This window comes from Gallus gallus, chromosome 3 (assembly GCF_016699485.2).
Source record: "Gallus gallus isolate bGalGal1 chromosome 3, bGalGal1.mat.broiler.GRCg7b, whole genome shotgun sequence".
In the NCBI taxonomy this organism is placed as follows: Eukaryota; Metazoa; Chordata; class Aves; order Galliformes; family Phasianidae; genus Gallus; species Gallus gallus.
In genome coordinates, this window is record NC_052534.1 from 107,305,798 (window position 1) to 107,324,025 (window position 18,228).

General features: G+C 45.6%; 1 protein-coding gene across 2 annotated transcripts in view; it reads right to left on the reverse strand.

The window, feature by feature from the left end:
* The window catches only part of EFHC1 (EF-hand domain containing 1), a 19,802-nt gene extending 3,334 nt beyond the window's left edge, over positions 1 to 16,468 (reverse strand). Inside the window, exons 1-10 of one of the 2 annotated variants that reach the window (XM_420047.8) lie at positions 16,276 to 16,468; positions 11,480 to 11,701; positions 9,704 to 9,991; positions 7,710 to 7,859; positions 6,008 to 6,200; positions 5,492 to 5,712; positions 4,058 to 4,198; positions 2,644 to 2,857; positions 2,248 to 2,395; positions 1,196 to 1,412 (exon numbers count right to left, since the gene is read on the reverse strand). In XM_420047.8, the coding sequence (XP_420047.3) occupies positions 1,196 to 1,412; positions 2,248 to 2,395; positions 2,644 to 2,857; positions 4,058 to 4,198; positions 5,492 to 5,712; positions 6,008 to 6,200; positions 7,710 to 7,859; positions 9,704 to 9,991; positions 11,480 to 11,701; positions 16,276 to 16,338 (1,857 nt within the window). In that variant the 5' untranslated portion in view covers positions 16,339 to 16,468. Of the gene's footprint in view, positions 1 to 1,195; positions 1,413 to 2,247; positions 2,396 to 2,643; positions 2,858 to 4,057; positions 4,199 to 5,491; positions 5,713 to 6,007; positions 6,201 to 7,709; positions 7,860 to 9,703; positions 9,992 to 11,479; positions 11,702 to 16,227 lie in introns of both variants that reach the window. The other variant, XM_040697984.2, reaches the window with a different exon arrangement.
* Positions 16,469 to 18,228: the final 1,760 nt, after the last annotated feature.

The following is an 18,228-nucleotide window of genomic DNA, read 5'->3' on the forward strand; positions in this document are numbered from 1 at the left end:
TTCAAACACAAGGTTTGAGCTCAGTCGTGACAGACTTCCTGCTTTGACTCCCATTGGCATGAGAGAAGGAAGAGCAGTTACCAGCTAGTTCCTCAGGCAAAGGGATATCCAGTGGACTCTTGTACAGCAAGGATGGGTGCTGGCAAAAGGCCTTTACTCAGTGCACATTCAGAGACATCACCTGTGCGTGCACCTTTCTAACCATGTCTGTGATGCTCACAGTTGGCAGTGTTAGAATATGTTTTTCTATCAGGGGCAATACTCTCTCTGGTTTCTAGGTTTCTTTAAAATGTGAGTCTGCCTTTACTGTCCCCTAATCTACTGTATACCACCTTATGCTAAGAAAACATCCTTGGCAGTCATGTTGCTGGAAGCATTCTCCCTCCCCTCTGCAGGAGTTTTTTGTTGCAGTTTCTCTCACGTTTTCCCTTAGGCAGACTGATCTCCATGTGCTTTCACTCACTGTGCCCAGCAAGGCTCTGCTTCAGTTGGGTTAACTTAATGACCACAGGGGGCCTGAAATACGGCAGCAGAGAAAGCTGAGTTGCCTTATGAGCTACAGGCTTGCTGAGCTTCCACAAATGGGCACAAATGCTATAACCTGCAGAAAGATGGATCATAGGCTGACTTCCCACAGCATGATCAGGCTGCCAGATAAACATGGAAAGAGTTTGTTATGATTGGTTATGGTTATTTTTTTCTTTGTAAAACATTTAGTTCTCAAATCTTCAATTCAGCTGCTGTTAAATTCACAATATGTCTAAGCTTTCATAAGGATGATCCCCTAAGCATCTCAGTGTCATCTCTACTCATGCCCAGGTGTGCCTAAGTCACAACAGACACTCAGTAGCTCTACAGGAGCCTATGCTTAATCTCTGTCATGATTTACAACCTCCTCTTCTGCTCATCTCTAAGGCCTGACCAAGCAGCCACTTTAGAATTTCATAACATGCTGGGAGCAACCTGCATTATGTAAAGGACAGGAATTCTTACTTCCTCCTTTAAGAGAAAGGTTCAATCCAACAGCTCAGAAGCCTTTCTGAATTGGGATTCTTTCACCCTTTTCTTGGAGCTGTTCCCCCTTGTAGGACAGAATGGCTGTTGATTCAGCTTGGATTGGGTCGGTTTGTAAAAGAGATCTTAGAACACCTATGGGGGGTGAAATTCAATATGCACAGCACCCCTTCCTTCTGACCTTGTTAACCAGAACGGCGCTGGTTGGCACATTCAGGCTGTCACAAACGGATAAAAATTTTGCTCTGTTGAGGAAACCAGACTCATCCTTGTCACTACGAAGTAATGCCTCCCGAATGTTGCTGTAGTTCAAGTAGTTATGGAGCTTCAGCTCTTCCTGAACCCGTGCAATTAGTTCATCCAATTCCTGCTTGCTGGTCCCTGGAGCAGGGACATCACTGTAGAAGGAAAGGGAAAATAGAATTTCATGTAAAAGTTACTTCTTACAGTCCTTAATGTGATGTTTGTGTGCTGGCTGCCCCCCATGGCTGACCAGACTGTATTTCTGAATACACAGCAGGCTTCTGGAGTGTTTGTTATTTATGGCAAGCTCATCTCAGATTGAACTTGGAGGTGAAGCTAAGTCCTGATACTGGACATTAGGGAAATTGCTTTCCGTCTGCATAACATTTGCATTGTGCACCAAATACTTTGGGACAAGGAGGGTTTGCTTGTGTGTTTCGTGTGGTCCTAGGAACTGCATGCAGTTCAAGTTTCAACCAGAGCCTCTGAACTTCCACGAGCTGACTCTAAAGGGTGTCCTGAGGTTACAGGACTGTTATTGGGTCACCTAAAATGGGTCCAGACAGACAGCTAAAAAAGGGGATGATGTCCAGGCTCTGACAGGCTGAGAGCCAGAGCAAATGTGAAAATGAACCCACCAACCCTCCTCTGAGTCTGCAACCAGATGATGGCTTGTGAAGATACTGTTAGCAGCACCTATCACAGTTTACTGCTCCCTTTTGGTAAAAGATGACTGTGTTAATTCACCTGAAGGTGTCTCTACTGCCGAGCCAGAGCTGTCCCACATGGTTTTTGGATCAGTGACAGCCATGACATGATCCTGTACACTCTTGACCACCCGCTGTATCTGTTCAGACACATCCTCAGACCTGAATAATCAGCTGAGCAGCCACTAGACAGCAAACTGGAGCCCATGGAAGCTACTGGAAATTGCCTCAGTTGTCAGCCCTGAGTCTCACTTGGCTCCATTTGCCATCCTTTGAAGCCTACCTTTTGGCAGTCTCCTCCACCACCTGCCGTGGATGAAAATGATCCCTCATGGACTGTAGTGTTGTCGCAGGAAAACTCTCTGCATTGCTTTCCATGTAATTGAGCACATATTCATCAGCATCAGTGATAATGAACCTGTGGCCGAACACTGTGGGAGAGGTATTAAAGCAAGAATGTATCTATTTTCCCAATTATGTCTAAGGTTCACACACTGACAATAACAGAGTTACATCAATTCACACCAGCAGGTGATCTGGAAACTGAACAGCAGTGAGATTCAGAAGGTACAGATCTTTCAAATGATGGAAGATATACATGCTGTCTGTGCAATAAATGACAGGTAAGGCTGTGAAAGTCAATGTTCAGAGGGTATTACTCAGCCAGACTGGATCTTACCTTCAATAGTAGACCCGATGGTGAGGTCAGAGGGCCCATAGTACTCAGCATTCTCTGTAGTAGAGCCTGGTTTGGCAACTCTGGTCTTTCCTAAGTATTTGCCTCCAATGATGCCAGAGTTACGGACTGGTGGTTCATAGATGCTGATCATATCATTGGAGAGGAAATAAGAGAGGATGAAGCGACGCTTTGTGTCCACAGGGTTTGGTGATTCCTAGAGGAAAGGTAGTGGCTTTGGAAAAGGACATTTGAACCATGCCCAGAGTTCATACCTTTTTTTTTTTTTCTAGCTGAGTAAAACTAAGCAGTTGATTAGGCAAAAATTGCAAATACACTGTCATAGGGTAACAGCATTAAATACCTGAATTTCAAAGCTTACTTGCTCTAGTCAGGCTAACAGAAGCAGAATTTGGGCTGCAGTAACTGACAGCATTCAGTATTTTCAGACTGAGTAATCCAAGAGAAAGGAATATCCTATACGGAATGATTCATCATGCAGAGGAAGGCTGGCTATAAAGTTTAGTATTAAAGTTATATATTTCATTTTAATGATTGCCTGAGAGGGGGTTGGTGCTGCTTTCGGCCCTTACTCACAGGAAGACACTCTCCTGACACACCAGTGGGTTTACTTAGTTTAAAATAAAGTTGATCTGAACTCATCAGCTGTGACCTTTAGGAACTCCTGCACAATAGGGAAAAGAAATCAGCCCTTATTCACCCTGAGTGTTTGGAGAGGGCAGGCACCAGGCAGCACAGGAAATGCCATCGCTGTTGCTAGACGTGCCAGAGGTTCCTTGCATAAACCAGCAGCAAAGCTGGCACAAAGGCCAAAGCCTGAACACTGTTGCTGTGGCTGGAAAGCACTGTCCCTGTGGACTCCCCTGCTTCTACACTGACACTTGGCTGCTCTGCCAGGACAGCCCCTTGCTGACTGCTGCAGCTGAGACTAGCCTGGAGAAGGACAGATGCTGGGAGCCAGCAGCAGAGAGAGTGCAAGCTCACGCTTGTGGCAGCAGCTGGAGGCAGGCAGAGGCACAGAGCCCAGCTGCAATGCTGTTTCAATTAGGGCCATCTGTCACGTGCTGATGTCAGTGGGAGTTCTTCCATAAATGGCTGTGGTTTTGTAGCACATCTATTTTGCACTGCCTGGCCTTACTGTTTTTTGGTTGGTTTTTTTTTTTTTTTTTTGGTTTTTTTTGTTTTGTTTTTTTCTCCTACCTTTGTATGGCACTAACTGTCACAGCAAGCACACAATAACCCAATGGGATCTCCTAAGGGTTATGCGCTCTTCATTTCTTGCCCCACCAGCACTGAAGAAATGTGCTACCAGCCTTGTCTGAGCAGCATGTTCCTTCCATCCTTCTAACTCTACAACATGAGCTGATACATGCACAGTAACAAGGAAAGGACTTACCAGGGCTACCTGGTATCGCAGCACTTTGTGGTCATTCTCTAGCATTTTAATTACATCTTTCCGGGGACGCTTTGGAAATAGAGAATAGCAGTTCTGAAGGGAGTCTTCAAGGAAGCCGTAACCATTGTATGGAGGAATTACCTGCAGCCAGAGGGGATATCAAGTAAAAAGAGCTGAAACAAAGAACAAGAAAATGTTTGCAAGACAGCTTATAGGAAAGCATCTGTTTGGAAAGACCTCTTCTGTTGTCAGGTGGCAACAGTTGTGACATCCTGCCCAGCAGAAATGCTCTAGACCAGCCATTTGTTGGATCCCTCATTTATAGAAATTTTATATAAGAGCTAAGAAAATCTCAATGCCAGGTAGTTTTTCTGAATAAAGAGACTAAGGGTAAACTAATAACTAACGCTTCCTATGTGCAGGAACTCAATCATCTTTGTGGTTACACTATTAACCTAAGCCCCATCATGTTCGTGGACTGGGACAGCTAATATTCCAGTCCATTCCCTGGGAGGTAACATGGGCAGTGACCATCTCCAATAGGCATTTAGGACTCAGCAACTCTTCTTTGGAGAAGTGAGATAGGGTTTAGTGGTATGACTGCAGCCAGACCATTCCAGTTCACTTTGCAGCCAGAAAACAAACCCTGACATGTAATTTTCTAATATAGGCATAGTCAGAGTGCCAGTTCTGTCCTTTATATTACTAAAATTTGGCATTTTGACTTTCAATTTCATATTAATTTGAACACCCATCCTTGGCTTGCCTTCCTTGAGTACGGCATCCCATTATGGAGTCCTCAGTACTGGAGAGATGTGGATCTGCTGGATAGAGATCCCCAGAAATGATCCCAGGGATGGAACACCTCTCCTATGAGCATAGGCTGACAGAGCTGTAGCTGTGCAGCCTGGTGAAGGGAAGGCTGCAGGGAGACCTGAGAGTGGCCTTCACTATCTCAAGGGGGGCAGTAAGAAAGAAGGGGACCGTCTCTTTAGTTGGGTCTATTGTGACAGGACAAGGGGAAATGGTTTCAAACTAAAAGAGGGAGGACTCAGGTTGGATATAAGAAAGAAGTTTCTTATGATAAGGGTGGTGAAGCAGTGTAACATGTTCTCCAGAGAGGTGGTGGGTGCCCTGTCCCTGCAGACAGCCAAGGTCAGGCTGGATGGGCTCTGAGCACTGATGGAGCTGTGGGTGTCCCGGTTCAGTGCAGGAGTGGGACAGATGGCCTTTAAGGGTCCCTTCCAACTCAGATGGATCTATGATTCTATGATTCCTCAAGTTACTCTTTTCTTTAACCCTTAGCTTTCTTTGACTTACTCTTTTACTTGCTCTTTAAGATGAAACTCTTACTAAGCTGAACCTGTACTTTACTACCAGAGCTTACATGGACTACAGATTTCCCTCTCTTCCTTTCAAAACTGCTTACAGTACCTGTGGTATTTCCTCGGGGGGTTTCTTCTTTATCTCCACTGGCTGGAAGTCTGTGATGCCAAATTTGTCACGATAGAAGTTACGTGTGAACTCATCGCAATCGTAGATGAAGAATGTGCGTCCAAGCAGTGTGGTAGGTTTGCCAACAGCAAAATCTTTAGCTGTGTACCACTCAAGTACCTCCTGATCAGAGATTTCCAGCACACAGCTTGGGAAGGTCTCTAAGGACAAGAGAGCAAAAGGAAAAAAAAACTAAGCAATCAGGTAAATGTTACTATTTCTCAGTGAAAAGGTATACAAAAGGAAGCTGTATAAAAATCTCCTGAGAGCTGTTGGTAGTGCTCTGCTTCCCAGAATACAAAGACTTTAGTGATCACTGAAAGAATACTCCTTTGGCCAAAAACTGATGACACCTGCAGCTCTTGAACTGATGCACCTCTAACACAGTTTCCACATCTACATCCACCCACCAAGGCACTTTAGTACAGACAGACGTGCTGGCTGCTCTAAACTTACTTTTCTTGTCCACAAAGGTTTTCGGCAAGCGTTGGCGTTTTATGAATACTGGGAATGGATCTCTGCCATCATTGGGCTTGTGGACTTCTCGAACCTCCACTGTGTCATCTGCCAAGTAGTAGTGGATGATGTAGGGTCGATTCTCACCAAACATGCTGTTTGTGTCATCCCACATGGCATAGAAGCGAAGGACCTGAGGTGGATAAAAAACAGACAGAAAAAAACAAACATGGGTTAGAATTACTAAGTGTTTTGTCCAAATGATTTTGGCTAAAATAGGCTGGGTGATTAGAAGTAACTCAGCAGTCTTCTCTGCCAAGTACAGAAGAACCAAGCCCTTGTACTGTGAGCACTGGGATTTTTATAATGAAACTTAGTAAAGTGAGGCAGAATCTAATTTTGAAGGTTTCATGGCAAGTACTGAGGTTTTGTGGCCAATTGTCTACCAAAGGCTGAGGGATATGTCTGTAGTTGTTCTGAGGATACTGCATTCACTCTAGACCCCCTCTCACTTCTGTCTATAGAAAATGTCTTGTTTTAATGGCACAGAAATCAAACACCTCTCACTGCAATGCTTCCAAGTCCATCACCTACTGTTTTGGGATTGCTGCACATAGTGGAACAGCTCAAGAGTTCCCCAAGGTGCAGCTCCTAAACAGACCATCCAACAGCTGTCAAGGAGTTGGCCCAGACTTGAGTCATTAAGGCTAAAGTATCAGTAATACAGCAGGCATAACCTAGCTTACATCCAAACAGTAAAACTGCTTGCCTTCTTCAAAACAAGGCAACCATATCCAAAACAGCAACTGGATATGATCCTGGCCTATGCTAATAGCCAGCTGATGACCAACAACTGATTGATAGTCAGGAATCATAGAATCATAGAATGGCCTGGGTTGAAAAGGACCTCACTCATCATCTAGTTTCAACCCCCCTGCTATGTGCAGGGTCGCCAACCAGCAGACCAGGCTGCCCAGAGCCACATCCAGCCTGGCCTTGAATGCCTCCAGGGATGGGGCATCCACAGCCTCCTTGGGCAACCTGTTCAGTGCGTCACCACCCTCTGAGTGAAAACTTCCTCCTAATATCTAACCTAAACCTCCGCTGTCTTAGTTTAAAACCATTCCCCCTTGTCCTATCGCTATGAACCCATCTAAACAGTCATTAACATTGAGCCCTGTTGTATTTACTACTATAGGGTGGTCTATAGGGTTTCTTACACTGTTTTTAGATGATAAAAAGAAGAATGAGCAGGGAGAAGAGTGTTAGTCAACTATGTGCACAGGGAGAATTCAGTCAGAGCACCTGGCACTTGTGTTTGTTTGAAGCTGTTCATTCTAGCACCTGGTTTCAATGCTTTGGGGGAAAATATTTGTGAATGTAACATCCCCACCTGTAATAGAACACCATTTGGCCTGGTCTGCTAACTTCCCAAGGCAGGTATCCTATGTCATCACAACAGAGAGTAAGAAAGAAATGGAGGATCTTTAGAATGGGCTCTGCAGTCCAAGGAGAAACTGCTTACAAGGCACAAACTTGAACAAAAAGATAAAATATTTTATTTCTCACACATGACAAAAAAAAGGAGCAAATCTGGAGTCTGTCTAGTGGAATGAGATCTTTTAGAATGAGCAAAGCTGCAGGCATGCACAAGCTCCAGGTTTCTATGACACATATAGGTGATCGTTGCCAGATCACTCACCTGCTTGTCGTAAGTCAGAAATTGTTTGAGTTGGTCAAAATCTGATGGCGTGATGTACATGCGCATGGGCATCTGACGCAGTTCTATGTAGGGATCAAAAACCATTTTCTCTGGAGGGTTCAGTTCAATTCCTCGGCTCTCCAGGAACACCTAGGAAAGTCATCCGAGGTATTAATTGCTGACTTCAGTTCTGAAGATAAGAGATGGGCTGAAGATATCTGAAGATAAGAGATTACAGATGGGCTGAGATGAGTGTTGCCAGAGCACTGCAAATTCATTCTGCATAGCTCACCAGGCTGCAGGGGTTTTAGTTCATTGCAATAGCAAATACAGCAGGAGACAACTAAGATGTTTCTTTTTAGGCTGTTTTTCAGCTTTGTCTGCCCTTCCATTATGCAGGGCAGTACTGCCCCCAACATCCTAAGTCCAATTCTACTTGAGTACAGTTTTCCTTGCCTTTGGGGCATTAAATGGAGGATAACAACCAGGTTGGTCTCTTCTATGTAAATTAAAAAGATTACGTTAGTACATAACCATGGATGTAGGCAGTCTGAATTTGCAAGAGATTTAGTGTTCTCCATTCTGTCAGACACTGGAAGTTTGTGTGACCCACACCAGGCTCTCCAAGGCCCCTCTGACCAGGAAGATATGTGTCCAGAGTAGCAGCTTTAGTTCATCTGCCAGGAGGAGCACATTTCCCACAGAAAGAGGACAACCTGTTTGTTTATAAAGGGGTTTTTTACTTACCTTAGGTGCATAAACAAACTCTATGGTATTACTTGTGCATTCACCACAGTCACTCAGAACAATGTCAGAAGTCAATGGACTTCTTCCCTGTTTGGCCTTGGGATGTGGCCTGTGAAAATATTCAGCCCGGGAAGCACCCGTGCAAACATCCCCAAAAGGCATGTGAGATCACCCTGAAGACTCACAGGACAGGTTTGCATTTTCAGGCTCTGGTCTAGAGCACGCCAGTTGATGATAAATAGACTGATGGCCTTGAGATGTAGAACCACATAGCTCATGCCATGTTTTCTATCAGATAACCAACATTAGCAGGAGAACCAGATCTTCATCTGATGTCAACTGACTTTAACGGTCATCTAGTTCCAGCAGAGCAGATCCCACATGCGCTCAGCAAATACGTATGTACTAACATATTACGATTGGGAACATTCCTGGGCACTGAGGCCAACTGGCAAGGATCAGCCTGCATCTAAACTCACTCAGTCTCCAGAACAAGTTGGCTGCATGGAACTCATCTATTGGGCATGGTCCCTGGAGTGCTCAAGCTCTTGAACTGATCCTGGGAATTGCTTGAAAGAATAGTGATTGGCCAGAGCCCAGGTTGCACTGGGGACAATCTAAAAGAACACCAATATATTGGTATATGTTACTATTAGTTACTGTGTTGTTGTGATTTAATTTAACCAGTACAGAAATAGCTAGGAATAAAAAACAGGCAATGAATAAGCAGTCTTAGGTCAGTTTATATTATGATTCTAAATCCACTGACTATGCCCGTTCTTCTGATTTGCTGCAGATGAGTGCTGAGTTATTGACAGCATTCCCATCCCCTATTGTTATCAGAGGAGTATTAAGCTGGAAAACAGTTAAGATCAGTAATTTCTCTCTCACATACACACAGTGGCTCATCAGGACTCAAAGCAGCTAAACTGCTGTACACATAGAAGTCAGCTTAGACCAATTCTCTTAACATAGAAACAACCTTAGAATTTGTACTGTACGGTACAGTCTTCAGGACAGGGAATGGTGCAAAAGCACTGAACAGTAACTGTGCTCGCTGCAAATATTGTACCTTGAAATACCTATTGTTATGAGGAAAGAAGTCTCCACAGAATGTAAAATGAAAGATCACAAGCAATCTCAGTGTGAAAGCTACAGATACAGAATACCAGATTAGAGTCTAACAGATCTTGCCCCGTGTAACTCCTGGGATTCCTCATGACAGCTCCTCCATACAAGGAACTCACCTGTGTGAATGGGTCACAGTCAACGATGCGGTATGTCCTGCCGTACATGGTGATGTTGATGCCTCGATTCAGATCCTTCCAGTGGTAATGATCCCCGTGGTCATTCTTGGGCACACGATGACGTCTGATAAGTTTGCCTTGACGAATACCAGAGTTCTTCACAACAGGCTCTGTGACAGATATGGTGTCATCTTCCAAATAGTAATATATACCCACTTGGCGAATACGGTAATGCTCCTCTGTAGAGAGAGGAACATCTTCCTGGAAATAGGCATCAAACTTCAAAACCTGCCAGGGGGACAAGATCCCAAAGGGAGAGAGAAAGAAACAATTTGAACACCATGGTTAGTCTGTTAATCCAAAGAATGTACTTGCAATGGGCTTTGGCAGTGTAAAACTACTGGACTGTAATCTATAAAATCATCAAAACCAACTGTTAGCCCAATCTGTGACTGATGATGGAGGCTTCATGAGGACTTTTATCAACATTCGCCTTTTCTAAGTTTGGTTGCACAAGACACTTGTAATAAACACAGCACTTTCTTTTCTCCATGATCATCTGCTATTTTACCTACTAACTGAGTGCTTGGTTACTGTCAGTAATCTAGTTTACAGTCATATCTGACTTTCCTCAATAATCAGTTTCCCTGAACAAGGGTCTGCAAAACCATTTGGTGATTTTAGTTAACAGTTTGATGACGTTTGTGGTTTTTAGGATCTGTATCATTCATCTGAACTCACGTCTATCCAGTACAGGCAGGAAGAGGCAATCTGCTCTGGAGGAACAAGGAGAGAAATGAGGGCACAGAGGAAACACACACTGCATACCCTGCCAAAAGCCAGTCACTCTCAGTTCCGTGAATGAAAGAAGAACAAGGAATATTGCCTCCAAGAGCATTCATTGCTTCTAAGAGGACGTAGGTGGGTAATCAAGCCTTGCATGCCCAGCCTACATCAGCCCACTGACCTATGTAATCAAGTAGCTACTACTACAGTTTGAATGAAGGGACAAGGAAGTATCTGATATTAAAACAGCAACATCAACATTACTCTGAAAGAATGGCCCCTGAAGCAGTAATTCACACAGGACATCTGTCCTCCACCCTGTCTCCCAGGTGGGCTGCCTTTCCAGACCTGCCTGGCAGGGTGCAACTCCTGCACGTGCTCAGAACTGCTGAGCCCTTCACGCTCTGCAGGGACTGCTCTGGCTGCAGTTGCAGTCTGTGCAACAAGCACATTTAAAAGTGAGGGTCAGCTCAGGATTGCAGACACAGAGCCACCTCCTAGTCTGACAGGATCACCAAGATGCAATGCAGGAAGTACAGCTGGAGCAGCAGGCTCTAACATGCTGTGGTGACAAGCATGAGCATATATAGATAGACCAAAGCTAGGCAGTCTAGCAGGGACTCCAATGCAAAGAGACTTCACAGTTTAAACTCAGTTACAACCTCAATACACTTTTGGAAATGCAGGAGGGCAGGCTGTGTTTTACAGGGCAATGGTTATAAACTGAGGCTTTTCAGAATTAATCAAATTTCTTTTCAAACTCCTGCTGGAAATGCTCCGGCGTAACTCACAGGGAATGTCTTACATCGTTTATGTATTATAATCCTCCTCCTGAGCAAAGAAAGCCTCTTTCAGACTGGGGTTCAGCTGTCTCTGACTAAGGGCTATGGCATCTGAAAACTGCTGTACGCTGTCCCATGAACCCTGGAGCTGACTGTTTATGTCTCTGAACTTGGCCAGCCGATATTCCTGGAATAAACTTCTTTATACCTTTTTGTCAAAAGCCACGTGTGCTGGAATGAAGCCTGAAGGAGGAGCCTTCTTGGCTTGCCCATAGGTCAGCGTGGGTCCTGTGTTAGATAATTCATCTAATTCAGCTTGAGAAGGCTGATTCACATACAGTCGCTCCCCGCCGATCCCCACTGTTGGCAGCCGAGAAAAGGCAAACCCATTTTTGTATCCCAGTGTCTGCGAGCGATGAAAGGATGTTTTCTGTGGAAGAAAATCCAGCTGTTAAAATCCTACATGCACTTAGTAGATATTGCTACTGAAAGCACAGAAAAACAGTGACAGTTTGATATCCAGAATGCCTCCACAGTGATTTATTATAACCTATTGCAGCAGTTACTTACGCTTAGATCAAGAAGGCTGAATAAACAGTAAGTGACTGGAGGAACAAAGCATCAGAGTCAACTCAAATTCTTGCGCTGGCACAGGCTTATCACAAGCCTCAGTGTCCAGAATGGGGCAACTGCACTTGATCTGCCCTAGTATTTATCTCACAAACCTTTTGTTCCCTACTCTGTGCTACGGTAGTGCAAAGATCCAAGGGACCTCACTCTGTTATGCCCTATGATGCTCCCTTGACTACTGCATGAGGATAGCTGTGCACCTTCTGTGCTTTCTGTTGCTGTTTTGTTAAACCTCTCCTGGAGATTTCACAGGATTTCTCTTGCTGTGTTAAGTCAAGGTGTGTCATACTTTCAGAGCTTTCAAACACACTGAAGCATATCAGTTCTTCCACCATCTCTCCCCACAACTTATGTAAGGGGTCTGCATGTAAAAAACCACAACCACAGAGTAAGGTCTTATAGGAGATCCATGAGAAACCCGTTATGACAAACAGAATTCTGTTTATGTGAGCACTGTATAACGTTGGCAATAGGATTCTCCTGTTATTTTTAGCTTTGCTGGTTTATTCTTGGTTTTGACCTTCTTAGAGCCCTTTCCTGTCTTTGCTATCTGCTTCATGTCAGCTATCAAGCCATTCTTCAAGTGAAATAATTATCCACATGCCACAGGAAGGTTCCCACTTTGCTTAAGGGCACAGAAGAAAGCATCAGAGCTGTGAATAGGATATCAGCTCTGTCTGACCAGTTGTGTTCTTCCCTGTTGAAGAGGAGGATTGGACTTGACTGGCAGAAGGCTACTCAGCTTGCAGTACAGCCCACATCTGCTGCTGAAAGCATTTGGAACGACGCATGGCTGGCTGGTCCCACTAGGCTTTTGGCACTTGTAACAAGGAAAGCAGGACTAACTGTGAGTCCATGAGCATGACCCCTCCTTGGAAGTATTGCCCACTCCCTGGAAGCATTCCAGACCAGGCTGGATGGGGCTGTGAGCAACCCGGTCTAGAGGGAGGTGTCCCTGCTTAGAGTAGGGGGATTGGAACTGGATGATCTTAAGGGTACCTTCCAACCCAAACCATTCTATGATTCTACGATAAAGTCTCTGCTTTTACCTTGAGTTTTGCCAAATCAAACAGAATTGCAGGCACTTCTAGCGCTGAAGGAAAAGGCTTCAGCTCCTTTGCCAGACTTAGACTCGCAATCAGTCCAACCTCAGGCATGTGAACCACTTCTCCTCCTCCCCCTCCCTTGCCCCCCATGGTTAAGCCTCTAATCTTATTTATACCTTCAAGGCCCCACTTGAATTTCATGTAATTGCCTGTTTTCTCTCTGAGCTGGTACTACACAGCTCACAGTGCAGTTAGAAAACACATTCAGGTGAAAACAAGATAGTTTACTGGAGACATGTTAACAGAATGTTTCATAAACAGCAGCCCTGCCACAGGATTGCCATTCCTTCCTGTTCAATAAATACCAAGGGAAAGCTGTGGCAATAACATTCAAGGGAAACCAAGAAGTTTGTCCTTAGCTTGGCAATATCAGCACTTGTCAGAAGCACACAGGCTTTTAAGAGCATGAACGTCAGGCTACATCTCACAATATCAGGTGAGTAACGCAAAACTGAAAGGGAAAACCCAGAATGTAAACTCCTAATCTCAGTTGCTGCCAGCACATATTGGATAAATACTACTGAATTAAGTATTTCTTGCTGTGTCTGTAGAGCTTCATACAAACACTGCTTCTCCTCCCAGAGTCTCAGTTCCTGAGAGTGCATCTGAACACTAACCAATAACTAACTACGTTATCTTATCTGAATGCAGTGGTTTTTTTTACAGCACGTCTCAAAATTCACATGGAAAACAAGTATGGTGCTGACCATTTTATAGGCTGGAAAACAAAGGCAAAGTGAGGTGATAGCACTTACTGAGCAACAGTGCAAAGACATTTCTGGAGCCCAGATCTCCTTAAACATCACCAATAGGGAAATACTTCCAGTTACTCTAAAATAGCAATCTGCTCTGCTAAATCCTGTGGGTGTTTCTTCCGCACACAGTGCCATTGATGTCAGTAGAAGCTTTCACATGACTAAAGCAGGTGGGGTTTTGCTGATAGAAGAAATAATATTTTGCTAGGGGCAGAGATTTGCATTGTAAATGTCCAAGTCGTTACTGAGAATAATGCTGAGATAACCTTTATAACTGCACGATTGAGAGTATTTGTTATGAGTGAATAACTCCATTTACTGTTGAAAACTCAGTCGTCACTGACTTAGAAAACAGTGTGACTGTTTGTGCTGGAAGGCACCACTAGGATTGGTACAGTGGAAGTTAAGAGGCTCCGTGAGTGATACGGGGAGAACAACTGTGACTGACCTGCAGTAGGGCTCACCCTCCCTTAAGAAGGTTTAGCCTATCAGATCCCAAAGCGAGGACTGGGTTAGTGTAATGGTCTTTCTTTTGTGGAGAAGGATCTACAAGAGGTATCAGGAAGACATGGAACGGCTTGCTCTGGAAGGGTTAGTTTTCAACAGGAATATCAAAGACATGGAGTACTGCCCCAAGATTTTTGTTTGTTTGTTTGTTTTGGAGTGGAGCGAGCCCCACGACAAAGGATCACATGCAAGTGCCTGATGTTCTTTATCCTGCAATACCAGAGCATACTGGGGCCTTTCTAGGTACTGGGAAGAAATGGAGGAGCCCACTCTTAAAGCTATTAAGTTCCACAAAGATGTCAGGCATGCCCTGGTGTATCCATTTCCTACTGAAGTTCGTGAACATTGCTTCTGAGCGAAGCAGACAGGAAAATTCAAGGACATTGGTTTCTCAAAGTGCCATTATAGTAGCACTGAGTTGAAGATGAGTAATAGTGTCAAGACCTGAGATATTAACTTCCCATGGAGAAGGAAGTGCAGAGCTGTCAGCTGCTCCAAAACAGTACTGGAAGGAACTCAGGGAGTATCACTTTTCATCTGTGGTACTGCTTTCACAAGAGGATATTGGGAGGATTTGGGGTTATCAGATCCTCATCTTGTAGACCATTGGGAGTGAGGAAAAGGAAAGGTTGTTTCTTTATTTAGGTATCTACTCAAATGCAGAGGATGAGGCTACTTCTTCCAAGGAATGTGAGTACAGCTGAGAAGTCTCACTTCCTTGAGAATCCTGGAGGCTGCGATGGTATCAGTTCAGTGGAGAGATACCAGTTCTCTGAAGAGACTCTCAGTTCTCAGGTTCCAGAGCATCAGTTCCATATGGTCTATCAAAGATTAAATTCTCCAGGGGATACAAGGAAGGCATTTATGGAAGCATCAGGTGACTGTATGGGTCCTAGTTCAGGGCAGTATCAGAATGAGAAGTAGGTTCATAGAATCATAGAATGGCCTGGATTGAGAAGGACCACAGTGATCATCTAGTTTCAACCCCCCCTGCTATATGCAGGGTCACCAGCCACTAGACCAGGCTGCCCAGAGCCATGAAGGAAACAGAACACATCCCTTTGAGAAATCTGAGGTGGTTCAGAGAAACAGCGGTCTGCCTGTTTATAAAGTCAGTTTTGGAGTACTGCTTCCCTTGGGTTATCATATAAATTGGCAGGGCAACTAAAGAATGGATTCGGGGGTACTAGATCTCCCAGGGTTAAGTTTGCAGATAGCGGTTCTGTTTTGGGAAGCCTTACTCTCCAAAGCTATCAGGGCAGTTTAAGGGGACATCAGATGGGTGCAAGATGCAATAGCATCTTGAGGATGAATTTAAAAGCACCAAGGAGGCTGGGCTCAGTCATATCTGCTTCTCTGGGAACAGACTTGAAATTGCATTGGGCTTGAGCTCAGGGAGCTCCTGTGGATGAGCTCAGGGGAAGCAGGTGGGTTCAGAGAGTTCAGTTCCCCAAGGAGTGAGCTCAGCAGGCAGCTATTAGCTTTGGGAAAAACCAGCTTCCCTGGGAAAAAAAGTTCAGTAGGTATCAGATCCCTTGGGTGAGTTTACAAGGATCTCAAATCCTTTGAGAGTCACTTCGGTGGATATCCTGAGGGGTGTCAGGTGAGCTGGGGCATAAGGTATTCACAGCACACCAGTACCCCCAGGGATTTTAGGCTAATTGAGGAGGTACCCAACCTCTCATGGTGATTAGTAGGTGGTCTGGGCAAACGGCAGGCTGACTAGGATAAGCTTTTGAGGAGATGTAAGGTGGATGTGGAAATACCACATCTCCTGGGGAGTTAGAAGAGGGCCTGAGGGAGTACCAGGCTCCCCGAGGAACCAGACAGGCACAGGTCACTGAGCCCCGGAGCAGCTGGGCTGTGTAGAGGCCCAGCTCACAGGGCTCCTTCAGCAGGGCTACCTGTAAGACCAGGAGGGGACTGGGAGTACCCCGGACAGATGGGGGCCGAGGCACCGATGCCGAGGGTTCCCGGGAGCTGGGATGACCAGGGGCTGCGCTCACCATGGGGTCCCTGAAGGAGCAACCCGGGAGGAAGGGCAGACCCGGCCTCGGCTCCGAGCTCATGGCGGCCGCGCTCACTTCCCGGCTTCCAGCGACGCCGTCTCCATGGTAACCACCAGACGCGCCTAATGCGCATGCTCACTAAGCATACGGCGCATGCGCACTGAGCCTCACCGCCGCTCCGCGCCTGCGCCCTGAGCGAAAGGGAGAGGGGTTGCCGTGGCAACGGGAGGGCGGGAGCGGCCTTGGCTCGGCCAAGCGCCCTGCGGGGCTGGGTCCCGGGTGCCACCGCCCCCGTTGTGTGCAAAAGCAGCTGCCTTGGGGCCGTGGAACGTGTTCCTCCTCGTATTTCTCTCATTTGAGACGTCCTTCGGCCTGCTGCAGGCCGCAGCCATGTTCCCCCCACAGCTGGGCTTGTGTGTGTGGGACTGAAACAGGTCTATCTCCAGAACGGGCTGCGGCTGCCTGCCCTCCTCACGGGAGAAAAGGAACTGTGGAGGGGCAGGTCTGTACCAGAGTGCTCAAAATACTCAATATGAGAAGAGGTTGTGCTCATTAACCGTCTGTTATAAATATATATGCATATTAGCTGTGAGATAGTGGGTTGTAATACTGACACAGGTTCCCCTCGACGTGAGTTTTCATGTACAGGAAGCAGGAAGGCCATCGAAGGGAAAGTTCTTGTGGAAAAGTTGCTCTTAAATGTAACAGATGCAGAGAGTCACATCAATCACCACAGAGAAAAGAGGGTTTTGTGTTTCTCTCCCTCCGTGCCTTTATCATTGGCGTACAAGACAGAGCAGGCTGTGATTCACGGGCAGGCAGCAGTATCTGAGAGTTTGTAAGCAGAAGTCAAGCAGAGAGAAACACAGAGAGACAAAAAGCAGCAGCGAGAGATAAAGGTGTCTGATGAGCTCAGAGAGGGAAATAACTTGAAGGCCAAGCAGGGCTGAAAGGCAGCAAGCAGACAGTGAGGAACTGGCTTGGGTGTGGGTGTTGGGGCCTAAGCAATCTCTGATTTCTCCTGGTGTGGTATCCAGACATCATTCAGCAGGTATCCTGAGCACAACAAGGGCTAGTACCTTCCTCAGGGAAGGAAACTTGTCTCCTTGGGCCATGTGTTGTTCTGTAAGATAGTGAAAGCAGCTTTTTTACAAGGCTGCGTGGCAAAGTGCCCATTATGCATAGCTTGCAATGGGGCAGGAGAGCTGCAGTCTCACAGTTTGCAGAGGGGAACTAAAGCAAAGAGAGGCCATGAGATTTATGCAGGGTCACAAAGTAGAAGCTTCAGCTCCAGACATGAGCAGGGACTGGACTGGAACATGTCAGTTCCTCCGAGTGTTTGAAGGCAGATGGGGATGAAGAAAGTACGATTTAGGAAAGCCATGGCAGAAAGGGGCATCTTTGACACCAACTTCTGTACAGGGAAATCAGTCTTGGCAAGGTTAAGACAAGGCTCATTAGCCCCTTGCATCTCTATACCTCCTCCTGAAAAGCAAAAGGATCAGTGTTTCCTGTATCAAGATTTGCTAGCTCTTATCTGCTTAAAGCCCATCTATTTTGGAGGAAAGACTGTGCTGTTATGTGAATTCACACCACTGTACTACATGGCAATAAAAACCCAACCTGTGAATCCCCATGCTACAGCAATGGGCGATGTTTTGGTATGCCCTGTCTGTGCTCTGGGGGATCCAAGGACTGCTTACAAAGGGTTTGTTAAAAAACACTTTGAAGCACAGGCTTGCTGGCAGTAGGCTGAAATGTGATACCTGCAATCCTGGTAAAATGAGGGATTCATAAATCAGACTGCTCTCCCACACTGCTTTCTACACTGCTTTGTTGTCATATTCAGCATTTGTACCATTGCACACTTGGATTTTTCCTTTCTTCCACATGCCATCTCTCTCCCCAGCTCAAATGGACAAATATTTGATAAAGGTATGTTAGGGTGCT